The sequence below is a fragment of the Glandiceps talaboti genome, chromosome 11, assembly GCF_964340395.1.
Source record: "Glandiceps talaboti chromosome 11, keGlaTala1.1, whole genome shotgun sequence".
NCBI lineage: Eukaryota > Metazoa > Hemichordata > Enteropneusta > Spengelidae > Glandiceps > Glandiceps talaboti.
Window position 1 is genome coordinate 6,804,183 of NC_135559.1, and position 14,264 is coordinate 6,818,446.

The 14,264-nt window shown below is 36.5% G+C and overlaps 2 protein-coding genes across 2 annotated transcripts; one reads left to right on the forward strand and one right to left on the reverse strand.

Annotated features, from left to right (window-relative positions):
• Nucleotides 1-284: 284 nt before the first annotated feature.
• On the reverse strand, nucleotides 285-10,517 carry LOC144441978 (propionyl-CoA carboxylase beta chain, mitochondrial-like). The gene is made up of 15 exons (XM_078131250.1): nucleotides 10,313-10,517; nucleotides 9,515-9,628; nucleotides 8,432-8,500; nucleotides 7,594-7,764; nucleotides 6,915-6,975; nucleotides 6,670-6,719; nucleotides 6,288-6,329; nucleotides 5,592-5,658; nucleotides 4,857-4,977; nucleotides 4,280-4,361; nucleotides 3,557-3,680; nucleotides 3,177-3,284; nucleotides 2,332-2,432; nucleotides 1,872-2,067; nucleotides 285-1,163 (listed from the first exon to the last, which is right to left on the reverse strand). Exons 1-15 carry the CDS (start codon nucleotides 10,511-10,513, stop codon nucleotides 1,042-1,044), a joined length of 1,629 nt encoding a protein of 542 aa, XP_077987376.1. The 5' UTR covers nucleotides 10,514-10,517; the 3' UTR covers nucleotides 285-1,041.
• A 662-nt stretch (nucleotides 10,518-11,179) lies between these two features.
• LOC144442729 (uncharacterized) lies at nucleotides 11,180-12,037 on the forward strand. Its single transcript, XM_078132102.1, has one exon. It carries the CDS (start codon nucleotides 11,180-11,182, stop codon nucleotides 12,035-12,037), a length of 858 nt encoding a protein of 285 aa, XP_077988228.1.
• Nucleotides 12,038-14,264: the final 2,227 nt, after the last annotated feature.

Sequence of the window (14,264 nt, forward strand, 5' to 3'; positions counted from 1 at the left end):
TCCTATAAACAACACCCTCTATAAATCATGTTGTTTATGTGGTACTATGTTGTAACATCTCTGTACAAACGCACATACCCATACATGCACGCACACAAACACACACGCACACATGTGAGGCACTTATTAACCAGCATATCTAAAAGACGACTAATTCCAAACTTCTGTTGCACTAAATATCATTCAAGCTCACAATGTAGAGGATTTTATGAGACCTAGAATATGTTAAACATTTTTCTTACACATGACATGAAGACAGTCACACACATTGATCGGATTTAGTGTTTTAATATACTGACAACTTGTCATCGTTGTCTATAATATACTGTAGTTACCTCAAGATTATTATGATGATGACATTTTAATATAAGCCATCAATGGGCATTTGATGTAATTACATTCACAATAGGGCATCTGATAGTGGTCTATACAGTGTTTTAATTTTGTAGACTTCCATTATCTTCCTATGTACATTTTTGGGGTCTTCCAGTGTTTTACACTGTCTTGACTCCAGGGTGATTATATCCACATAACCAAGATACCGCTATCACCCACTTGTGTAAACTACCACACTGAACAACAACACTTTTAGTTTGTGTCTATCTTAGTTTGTCAATAGCACTCTGTCAACATTAATACATGATCTGTCCATCCAGTGGTACAACAAACAAGTATAGACTGTAAGATATGTTGTGTCGTCCCACCCTCACTGGCTTCCTCTCTCCTGGCATTCACCGATGTGTGAGGGTGCCCTGTCACGCCGTACCTTACAGACTACAAACAGTTTGACAAATCCTGTTGATTGGAACAGGCAAAATATTTACCAGTAGTGAGTCAATATAATATAATTTCTTTGGTTATATGAAACGAACAACATAATTCTGACCATTACAGTAGCAATATACTGGATTGTCACTTTCTAAAAAAAAAAGCAAAATAAAAACTCCATCTTTCAGATATCACCAGTGTTGACAAACATTTGACCATGACCATGACTTTACAACAACATGACTTTGATAATGACAGCATCCAGGTGTTTATTTACAATGGAATATTTCCGTGTTTCTTCCAAGGGTTTTTCATTTCCTTTGTCACTAGGAGTTCTAAGTCATCACATAATCGTTGCCTTGTTGTGCGGGGTTCTATTATGTCATCGACAAATCCTGTCAGAAACAAAATGATAAATTATTATTAGAGTTTATCAATAGAATGCACTAGCTGCAGCTGGGACATTTGTTTATCAAATAATCAAAAATATATTCACTAGAAATAGCTCAATTACTTATACAAAAAGTGATTGTATCTGTTCATTTGTGGTCAATATTATCTGTAGGTAGAGTAAGTGACAAGGTTAACACTTGAGAAAAAGCTTGGTTTTGAATCTGTCACCATGTTAAAACTGTACAAGTTGTAACTGGAGTATCATTTTTCGATCAGACAACCACAATATATTCACTGAAAATTTCTACAATACCAATAATTAGACATTGCACATGTTAATCAGTGGTCAATTTTATCCATAAGCAGTACAGAAATAGACCCAAAATAATTTGATTTCATTTATGAGTATACAGCTACAAAAATATGTTTACCCACAGGTGATGCAATAGTATTCACAGCGTACGATATTATGACTAAGTTATACCTAACAACAGTGGGGTGGGGAGGGGACAAGCGGGACCAGTGGTCCAATTTGACATGCCACTCTTGCACAACGTCTTGTTATCAACCAAATTTCAGTGTTCCCCAATCTCTTACTGTGTGGTGACTCACAAAGAAATCTAGTTCTTGAAGCAGTCAATATGAAAAGTAAGTAATCACAAAAAGGTTCGAGACTGCCCTTTCAAGAATAGTGTCAAAATCCGTCCTACCTCTGACAGCAGCTGGGAATGGATTAGCAAATTTCTCTATATATTCTTTCTCTGCTTCCTCTGCTTGCTGTCCTCTAAATATAATTTTCACAGCACCTTTAGCACCCATTACAGCTACTTCGGCTGTAGGCCATGCGTAGTTCATATCACCACGGAGATGTTTGGAGCTCATCACATCATAGGCACCACCGTAGGCCTTAAAGCACAAAAATAATGAATAAAAGAAAATGAAGGTTTCATGATTGTTAACTACAAATGTGGCCGGCATTGAAGTGATATGAGCACCAAAGGTAATGCATGTATACATTTATCTTGTTCTGAACTACCCTTAGATGTATTACGGATGGATAGGCGGATACATGTACAGACGGACAGAGCACATTGTAATAGTTCCCTTTCACGAGACTAATAAACACACTTCAACAGTTCTAATTTTGCTTTGACAATCAAGAGAATTTACCTTTCTGGTAATCACAGTAATTTTAGGTACTGTAGCTTCAGCGAAGGCATAGAGTAGCTTAGCTCCATGTCGAATTATACCATTGTATTCCTGTTGTGTGCCTACAGAGACAAAACATCACACAACAATATATAGAATCATTAGACATTAAGTGGCACCTGGAAATAAGTTGGCTGTTGCTTTGTTCATGAAGAATTCAATCCTGTCTCACTTAAAGGACTAACTTTCAATCTCGGGTCAGTGTCTCGACACTTCCCAACGTACATCAAGCCAACATTTTCACGAACAGAGTCCCCAAAAACGTAACTATTTTGAAAAATAGATTTCTTTCCTGTATGTTCATATACTGCCGTCCAACATTAGGAGATAAAAAAATCTGTAATACTCTCTAAAAGAGTAGTTTTATAGGTGCTCTATGAGCTCTGTGATTATGTTACATGGTCAACATCATCTAGCATAATGAGCGTCATCTTAATCCGACCACTATTTATATGCAGTTCAATGAAGACTTGCTCTTTTTGACTACACTGTGTAGGCCTTTAAAGTCAAAAAGAGCAAGTCTTCATTGAAGACATAGCCCCCCCCCTCCAACTAATATCAAAATGTAGTATTTGCACAAAATCTGACAGATTTTTTATATTCAGCCAAGTCCTTGTTTTATACATACTCAAATAATGAGCTCAATGAATCATACTACTAAAACCAAACTAAAGTTGAAACTTCTGGATAACATATCAATAATGAACATATCAATGCAGTCTTTTCCTTGTTACATACATACATTTATGCTTTACACTTCTTGAAGAAAACACATCATTCCTACTTTAAAAACACAAATTACTTACCTGGTAAGAAACCTGGAACATCTACAAAGGTGATGACTGGAATATTGAATGCATCACAGAATCGCACAAAACGAGCTCCTTTAACTGACGCATTAATATCAAGACAACCTGTATACGAAGTACATAAAGAGAACCTTTAACTGAGCCTTTAAAATCACAGTGGAAAGGTCTACTTTACAGTGTACATTTCTTTCTTACATGTATTAAAAGCTGAAATTTTCACAAATCTGCCCAACCATTTATTCTTACCTGATGCTACTGTAGGTCACACAATACCAACCATCCAACCACTCATTCTACCAACTGCCCCAATTGCAACCTTTCATTCTACCAACTGGCCTACTATTCATTCTACCTAATGTCCAACCATTCATTCTTACCTGACGCTACTTTAGGCTGGTTGGCCACTATACCAACCGTCCTACCATTCATCCTACAAAATCCTATCACAATATTCTTGGCATATCTTGGCATAATTTCAAAAAAGTCTCTATCATCAGCAATCTGTAGCAAACCAGAAGTGAATCATATCAGTGTGTCACTTTATAGCATGTAACAGTTCCTGTCATAGTCAGTACCACACATTAAATGTTATATTCCATGTTCAACTTCTGTGAAACTGTGGCAGGACAACAGTGACATTTGGCTTAGAATGTTGTAAAGTCTTACATCTTCCCACAGTCCTTACCGTTACATTAATATTTGTATACACAAGTGTGACATCATTCTAAGGGTTTAATTTGTATAAAATCTTCCTCAAATGACAAAATTTTGGACTTTCACCTCAAAGATGTCAGTCAAGGGCAAATTACATGATTTTGCCCTTTGACTTTGAATGTGTGGGTCAAGGTCAAATGACGTAAATTTGACATTTGACCTTGAAGCTGAGAATCAAGGTCAAACTGCATAACCTCAACAGATAATTCAACCTCAACAATGGATATACACTTCAATTGAGTCTCCAGGCATGGCAATAAAATATATGATCAATGAAGGAAAACACATTTATGGATACATTGTTCTGAATAAATAAATAAATAAATAAACAAATAAATAAATAAATAAATAAATAAATAAACAAACAAATATGAAAACATACTTACACCTAATATAACTTCTTTCATATCATAAGGTTTATTTGATGCATGTGGAACCAACGTATCCAATGCTGGTACTAAGCGATCACTGAAGTACAGACAATACATCACATGCCAATTAGTAGTTTCAGAAAGTTTTCAGGTCTGCAGAGTGCACACATATCTTCAGTCCTTACATTTATCAATACTTTGACTATAAGTATGAGCCAGAGGGAGTTTTAAGAGAAACATTTGGACAACAATTCAACAGCGCACGCCAGTTAGTGGCTATGGTTTTAGTGTTTGCAAAGTGTACAGATTTTCAGTCGTTAAATTTGCCAATATTTTGACAATCAGTTGGGGAGATTTTAGTTATTGATACCCCAATTCTAGATACCCCAGTTTTGGATTAAAACTATTTCTCAATGTGTGTGGACATTTTATCAAGCCAATTTGAATTGTATTGCATTTGGGTTAGACAATTCATTGAATTATCAAACTAAACTGAAATTTGAATTATTTTCAACTATACCTACAGAAATAACAAATCTGTAAAACAGTGTAAAAAGCATTAAGTCAGACATCAATTTTGATATTACATTACCTAGGGTCTTCACATGCTCTGACTGGGGATGGGTCTTTGTTCGACAACGGTATGAAATCAAAGAATTTTCTCAACTGTAGTAATGCATGTACATCATTCTCAAAAGCGTGGTGAGCTACACCTGAAAATTGATAATGAAAACAAAGGCTGACTGTTAGGACGAAAAACTTGGTGGATGTTGCCTGTATTTCTCACAGTTACTGTATACTGAAGGTGCCACATCCATTAATCAGAAAGACAAAAGATTGTATAGCTTGACCACTGGTGGCAGTGTTTGGAACCAGCTATTGGACCAGAAGGGCGGGCCATGACAGTTGAGTAAAATTACATCCTCTGAAAGAAAAATCATTTCCCAGTGTTTCTTGATCTCAAGATAAGTTGGTTACATTCTCAACCTGCCAACATACAACTCTGTTTCCAATGAGGCACATTTTGTTGACTGCTTCATGCAATGTCATGTCACATGTGTTTTCAGGCTTAAGTTTTCCTCATAGAGGGCGCCCTCTTGTAACACTTCGAAAATGACTGCAAGGTGCATATGGACACTGAGAAGGACTGTGGCATTAGTAGTTGTGGTAATACCTAATATGGGGTGATTAGAGGACATAGCTTAACTGCACGGGTCTTGGTTTGGGAGTTCCCTGTTGGGTATATGTGAAGCAGTTCAAAAGATTCACTCTTATTATTGGCTAGAAAACAAATGACAACAGTTCAAAGTGATACTTGTGTACTTACCAGATGTTGTTGTATGTGTCTTGGCACCACCAAGCTCTTCTTGTGTCACATCTTCATTGGTTTCAGACTACAAAAAATACAAAACACTAATTTTAGTTACCTTAAGGATTTTTTAAGATAGATAAAAATTGGATATCAAAGTTTCTATATAGGGATAACTTTTCAGTTTGATTAAACAAAACATACTGTACTATAACAAATCTGTTTATACAATACTAAAAAGATAATGTATGTATGTATGTATGTATGTATGTATGTATGTACACGTACGTACGTACGTACGTACGTACATATGTACGTACGTACGTATATATGTATGTATGTGTGTGTGAATGTGTGTATGTATGTATGTATGTATGTATGTATGTATGTATGTATGTATGTATGTATGTATGTATGTACATGTATGTAGATATGTATGTATATGTAGGTAGGTGTGTGTGTGTGTGTGTGTGTGCGTGTGTGTGTGTGTGTGTGTATGTATGTATGTATGTATGTATGTATGTACATGTATGTAGATATGTATGTATATGTAGGTAGGTGTGTGTGTGTGTGCGTGTGTGTGTGTGTATGTATGTATGTATGTATGTATGTATGTATGTATGTATGTATGTATGTATGTATGTATGTATGTTTGTGTGCTTGATTGCTTATAGTTTTTCTTCTCAAACTCTACACAGTAACAGAGTGACTTACCTTGACAACATCAGGTCCAGTGATGAACAGATAGGATGTATTCTGTAACAGGAATTGCATGGAATTATGGTAGATATGAGTAAGTGATTCTGTAAGATTGAGAACTTGAGATCAATTCATCTCACAGGTACTTGTATGTAGCTCAACATTGCCCATACAAACATCTAGCTATAGTTACACTTTGATTTGCCTGAAATGGTTTTCATGATCTGGTTATGAATCACAACTTGACCATGATGACAGTCAGTGAGTCTTCATGCATCTCTTACTAGTTCATGTCTATTTGAGTACTAACAAAAAAGACATTTTATCATAATAGTGTTACAAATTATTTTGCTTACTTTGCCATTATAGTAATATGACAAGATTAGTGAACGCTTACCTTAACCATGAATGTGAAGTCTGTCAATGCTGGGGAGTATACTGCACCACCTTTAAATAATACCAAGATAGGGAGTCAATTACCCATGTAATATTGTACTTTATGGCACTTCTTGCAAAGTTGTCTCTTCTTCTCTTACTGTATTTCCAAATAAGACAGTCACCAATAACTGTGTCACCCCCCCCCAACACACACACACATACACACACTAGACACAAATAAGAAGACAAAAGTAAATTGCTTACCTGCACATGGTCCCATGATAAGAGATATTTGTGGCACCACACCAGATGATGTAACATTACGCTGTCAATTTGAAAATGTTAACATATGTCATTATAAAAATAATGGGTCCTTGGCTCCTTTACGAGAAATATAAACAACTTTAACTTAGAATGTACTAGTTGTTTCTGAAATGTGTATTTGTAATTAATCCTCTTTCTCTCAAGGGGTGTTATTACTAGTTGGGAGAAAGAGGATTAAGGTGGAGATGCACAAAAAATCGTTATTTTGACCATTTTTGAGATTATGTGCTCTTTTGCCATAGTAAATATTCTTCTATCAACCAGAGAAAACTGGATATTTATCTGCCAGTAGCCTGAGATTAAAGTTGTTATTTTCTTGACATTAAATGTGTTGCCACCTCTGACAGTACCTGATATATTTGTTATTTACCTAATAAATCTTACAAGTATGTATTATCTACCTGAAATATATTTTATATTTATCTGATCATTGTTATTTACCTGAAATATATATTTACCTGAGATATATCTGATGTTTACCTAAAATATCTGATGTTTACCCAAAATATATCTGATGTATACCTGAAATATATCTGATATTTACCTGAAATATATCTGTTTCCTATCTGTTATTTACCTGAAACATTTCTTGTTTACTCAAAATATACCTCTTATTTACCTGAAAGATGTCTGCATATCCAGCCAATGATTCAACACCTTCTTGAATTCTAGCACCACCAGAATCATTGAGACCAATAACTGGTGCGCCTACCAACATGGCCTGGTCCATCACTTTACACACCTTCTTAGCATGTGCTCCTGATAAACTACCACCAAATACTGTGAAATCCTGTACAGGTATGCAAATATTGATTAAGATATTCGGTAAGTATTTGTGATGTATGGTAATCACTGGAGGTTTCCACATAAAACCTTTGCAGGAAATCCCTAAAGTGAGATCAGTAGGGCTTTCTTGAACGATTTCTAAGTTCATTACATTACGGTAATACCAAAGGTAATATGCTATTTTATAACTGATAACCATATGTACTTAGAAGCACAAATAAAATACCAAGTGTACTGAAGGGAGAAATAAGTCTTACTGGACTTTTCTTTAAGTTGATAGCAGTAATCAATACAAGTGTACTAAAGACAGAAATAAGTCTGACTGAACTTTTCCTTTAAGTTGATAGCAGTAATCAATACAAGTGTACTAAAGACAGGAATAAGTCTGACTGGACTTTTCCTTTAAGTTGATAGCAGTAATCAATACAAGTGTACTAAAGACAGGAATAAGTCTGACTGGACTTTTCCTTTGGTAGCAGTAATCAATACAAGTGTACTAAAGACAGGAATAAGTCTGACTGGACTTTTCCTTTGGTAGCAGTAATCAATACAGCTTACAAGTGTACTAAAGGTAGAAATAAGTCTGACTGGACTTTTCTTTCAAATTGTTTATTTACAATATGTACTACACTTTATCATGTTCACAGTTTAGCCTATCTAGTAGTGCTTACCTGGCTAAAGACAAATGCCAATCTTCCACTAATGGTTCCATGACCAGTTATTACACCATCACCTGGGAACTAGGAAATAGTGAAAGATAGTTATAACACATTACATTACATTGTCATGAACTGATGACACATGTTGTGATGTACTACTACAAAACTGATGACACAGATATATATTGTGATGTACAACTACAGAACTGATGACAATAACACACATTGTCATGGTGTGGAGTTATGGAACTGATGATATGAACAAATGCTGTGATGTAGTACTACAGAACTGATGACATGAACACAAATTGTGATGTAGAACTATGGAACTGATGACATGAACACATGCTGTGATGTAGTACTACAGAACTGATGACAATAACACACATTGTCATGGTAGAGTGTTATGGAACTGATGACATGAACACATGCTGTGATGTAGTACTACAGAACTGATGACAATAACACACATTGTCATGGTAGAGTGTTATGGAACTGATGACATGAACACATGCTGTGAACTAGTACTACTACAGAACTGATGACATGAACACAAATTGTCATGCTGTAGAACTATGGAACTAATGACATGCTGTGATGTAGAATTTGTGAATTGATCACAGACTTGCATTTATGTGGTATAGAATGATAGAACGTATGACATTTACACATCACAACTCCTAGCACACACTTTGTCATGATGAAGAACCCAAGAAACGGTGACACAGAGACACATTTCTATGATGTAGAACTACACTATTGATGACAAATACACACACTGTCATGATGAAGAACCCAAGAACTGACCTGATCCTTCTATGACATGTCAATATGCATTTACATGTATGATTCTGAGGTGCTCGAAATATTAATTTAAATGTTCAAAATCACCATTATTTTCCCCCTTTATATTTCCGGAATTTATATGTTTGCACCTGCTGTATAAATTAGATATTACTCCCAATTACACAACATGTAGATTTCTTCAGTCACAAATTAATTGTGACGTACATTGTACAGGTTTTAACATGATTCACCTTTTGACTTGTATTGACAAGGCCCCCTAGGTCACTCATATTTTCATGGTTCACCCACCTTCTTGTTTTCCATACCAAAATCAGAGCAGTCATGTTCAGCAAACATATCATATTCCACAAAGCTTCCTGGATCCAACAGTAGGTTGATTCGTTCACGGGCTGTCAGCTTTCCCTATCAACATAACACTAGAATTAGACTGAAGAATAAATGTACCTAAAAGAATCATGCATGGGTCAATATTTATATTTTGTACAGCATTGGTCGTGTGCTCAAATAATTGATCCAGGTGACCCATACAGAAAAGACCTAATATTCGTTTCCATTAGAAAGTCAACAGTTAACTGAACTCCAGTTTCTCCGTGCACTATGTTACTTACTGACTCAGTAGAGTGTAACTGGGTAACAAGTTATGCATTTCAGAGTGATAATGTGAGATGTCATAGAATTTAGAAAATTGTACTTTGGTCATATGTATAATATGACACCTTTTATGCAATATTGTAAAACAAGAGCTTAAAACTATCTAGGCAGGGGTGAACAAATCATTTTGTGAACTGGTGGTCCCCGGGCCAGTGCCTTAAAAAATCCAGTGGTCCTGCTGAAAGAATTAATGGTACGCAAGGTAAAATTTGTGCAGGTCCGTCCAAAAAAATCGCTAGTCCTGGACCCAGGACCAGTGGATTTGTTCACCCCTGCTAGGGAAATATTGGCCTTGGCTTTCGTCAGTTGAACGTGTAAAAATTCAGCATACAACGTATTATCACTTCAAATTAGTACTACCGTAATGTTAACCCTACTTCAAGTCTAATAAGTTATCGGTTGATGAACCACAGCCTGTTGGCTAAGCAGACTTACTTTCTTGTGCTGAGCATCGATTCTTGCCTTGCCACCGCCAACTAGCGCTTGTCGTCTCTTATCGTTGATCTTCGCTCGCACACTTTCCATAACGGCGGCAGTACAATATTGTGCATTGACAATATTCGTCGGTTTGCTCCTGGTCTGCAAAACGACATGTCTTGCAGCGAGCGTCGACTGCCTCCATATTAAAGCCGCCATGTTGAATATTGGTGGAGTGAAATCATATGTATTAGGTTACCGGGAGCTATTGCCCATGCGCTGAGCATGCGTATTGTTTGACAGGGGGAACTTTATATAAAAGATATTATGAGTACAACAACACTTCACTGTGGATTTTTCTTGCAAGGTTATGCCAAATGTAAAATGGCATTCCTTACGTTACGAGAAAAAATAAAAGTTTAAACTGAAACAAAATTTACGAGAATAGTCGACCTGAAGATACAAACTTGCCAATAAAAACGATGGAATACCCATAATCTCGTCCATTGAATTCTCGTGCTACAGCCATCCTTTCGCGGGAAAATGACGTCATCCAATTGCCATCAACTTGATAGCTGGTACGATTCGGCGAATCAATATTTGATTCCATGCACCCGAGCGTTCTGTGTTTTTTTCGGATTTTTTGGATGACAAGGTCAGCTTCATGAAGAAATGAATGCCACTAGCCTGTATATATCGACGTGTCGCTACGTTCTACAAGCGAATGTCGAAGATCCAGCGTCGTGGAGTGACCTATACCGACTACTTCCGTATCTTCGACAGTCCCTTTCGTGTTGTGTATGTGCGAGTTTGTTGAGTGATCCGATGGCTCCGTCAGATTCGACATGTCAGCACCATGTGTGTAGATCATGTCTCGGTGGCAAAATGAGATTAAAGCCGACCTGCAGCTGGTGTAAGGACTATAGTAAATTCGAAGAAAACAAACAACTTGCAGTATTGTTACCCTGTTTCAAAAAACTGTGTGAATTTATAGCTGACACGCCGATTGCTAAAAGCCTTGCGACAACAACAAATGGGGGATTTAGTAACCCTGTAACAGTATTGCAAGAAGGGATGGCGATTGTCAACAACCGGGCAAGTAGTTCTCGATCATCGAGCCTTGACCTAGCGACTGCCATTTCAACCATGACAACGGGCTTAGCAAAACGAGAAGAAAAACGACAACCAGCGAAGTCTCATACGACCACGAAAACAAAAATCGACGAAGACTCGCCGAGCGAGTGTGAGCTGGACGGGTGTGTCTCAAATGATAACATCGAGGATACGATGAACAGCAGTGTTAATACATCATACAGTGTTTCTCTATCAAACAGTGTATCAACGAAAATGAAATTCAAACGAAAGAAGCTTTTCCCAAAGAAACGGACCGCACAGACACCAGGAGGTAATGAAAATAAGAAGAAAAAGGGGAAAAAGGTTGATCCGGACAGACCGAATAACTTAAAACTTGTTGTGATTGGTAGAAGATCTAAAGAAGGCAAATCAAGCGGAAGAAAAGGGTGCCGGTGTGGGACAGGGAACCTTAATATTACACCTGGAAAGTTCACCTGTTATGGCAATCGCTGTCCTTGCTATGTAGGGTACAAGGGTTGCGTTCTGTGTCGATGTAGGGGGTGTAAGAATCCATATACTACTGATGCAGCAAGGAAACAAACTGAACCATGTGACAAAGGTTTATCAGGTGATGACAGTAACTCGGATGTTGATGTTATTGATGATTGACAGTGGACTCTGTAATACTAGTAGTTGTGATAAATGTTGCTATGGTTACTGCGTGCGAGAGTCACATGACTGCATAACATTGTTGTATTCTGTAAACACATATTTTTTTAAACACATCCATGCAATAAGACCCAAGTCAGCAACAATGATTTAATAATGGGTATATCTCTCTAATTTTCTAGCAATGCATGACAAAGATCAGATTTCTAATTAAAACTAAATGTAATTATTGGTATTGGTATAACTCTGTCATTCTCTACATCTTTTGAAATCACACCAGTGACATAACGAGATATAATGAAATCCTAATGATAGCGTTTCCTCATGCAATATTCCATCTTTGAGTTGTGACTTTTATAACTGACCTAGATGGCAGGGTTGATAATTATCACTGACCTAGGGAGCAGTGAGAGGAAATTGTATCACTGACCTAGATGGCAATGAGTTGATTATTATCACTGACCTAGGGAGCAGTCAAGCATGATCTGTATGACTGACCAGGTCAGCAGTGAGGTGTGTTTTTTAATGAGTTACCTAGGTAGCATGACTTGTGTGTATAAGTGACAGGAACATTTTGTAAAATATACACATAGGCTAAGAGTAGTATTTTTGTGAAAATTTCAACTACATATTTTTCCAGAATCACAAATTATGAATGACTTAAAATGATAAAGTAAGTTCATTGACCATACATTTTGGTCTGTACTAGTGTAAGTAACTGTAAAATTCAATGCTTACAAAAAATGACCTTCGTAAGTATTTTGAATCTGTCATCTCAATACAGATATCAGTTTGAGAACACAGCAATGCTATGCAGTTGACATGACGAATGATACAAACAATCTAATCAGGAGATAAAAAATAATGTGGACTCAGTTATTGCATCTTGACTAGTCAAGGAATTTGTTAATACTTAGTTTCACTCGCATCAGTTGTGAGATATGAAATAGCGCCCTCATGGGGTTGAATACTGCATTTATTTTTTTTGATGATCAAGGAAAAGATAAAATCGAAAGATTCATAGTTGTTAAAGCTATACAAGCTGTAACTGGAATGTGTTTTTGGAACAGTTTTGTGAGGTATAATGATTTGCTTGTAATGTTGTACACTCGGAACATCATTGAATTACCTCAGTGAGTAAATGAATTTGTGTGGAGAGTACAATACATCCAATCCAATTTATTTTTAGGGTCACACCCTAAAATTAGTACCTCAATGCAATCACTGTTACTGTGTTACTTCTTAAATGACTGCTAAGTAACAAGTACAGTGCCTGATTATTGGTATTTTAACCAATTTTCAGTGATTACAAAATGTGTTGTTGATTGATTGGAAAAATAGTACTCTGGTAGTTACAGATAGTGCAAATTCAACATTTTGTTAATTGCTGTCCACACCCAAGTAATGACATCGAATCTTAAGTCTAAGAAAACATTAAAGGGACATAGGGCAGATTTGAATCATTTTCAGACTCAGTTGTTTTTATACGAATCATCACTAGTATACTGTGATGTTATTTTTGGGTACACCCAAATATTGCCTTTGACGTCAGGATCATAGCCAAAACTCACATACATAAACCTGTCAATGTGAGATTTTATACTCATTTCAAAGACAAAAATTGACAGCATTCAGGACTAGACGATGTTTATCTGATAATTCATTTTTAAGATAAAAAGTGTCTCAAGTTAGTGTATGCCTCTTTAATGCAAGGTAATAGATGAAATAATATTGCAGTAGGATGTGTGCTTACTGATGTATTCTGTAGACAGTAAATGTATTTATTTTGGTGCTCAGAAAGTCTAGTGAAAAGACAATTTTTACACTTTGCATCAACTTTATTTTGATAGATGAAGCACTTGGACTAGTATGTTCTTAGCCATATGACACTTGAAAGTGAATGTACTGATTTACACCACACCAGTATACATTCACAGTACTGGTGTTTTGACCTTCCTCTCTAAGTTTGTGACAGACGGGTAACAGAATAATTTGATTTACAAGTTACAAGTAGTACACCAGTAAATATAGCCTCTGTAGTAGGTTGCATGGTCAACTTGCCAAGTGTACTGCCCCCGTGTGACACACACAATGCTTGCAAGGGTGTCCAGCCAGACTTTTACACAAACATAGCTTGGATGATCAATCTGGTAAATGTACTCTGCTCACACAATGCTTGCAATGGAGACCAACCAGTCTTTTACACAAACATCAGTTGGATGGTCAA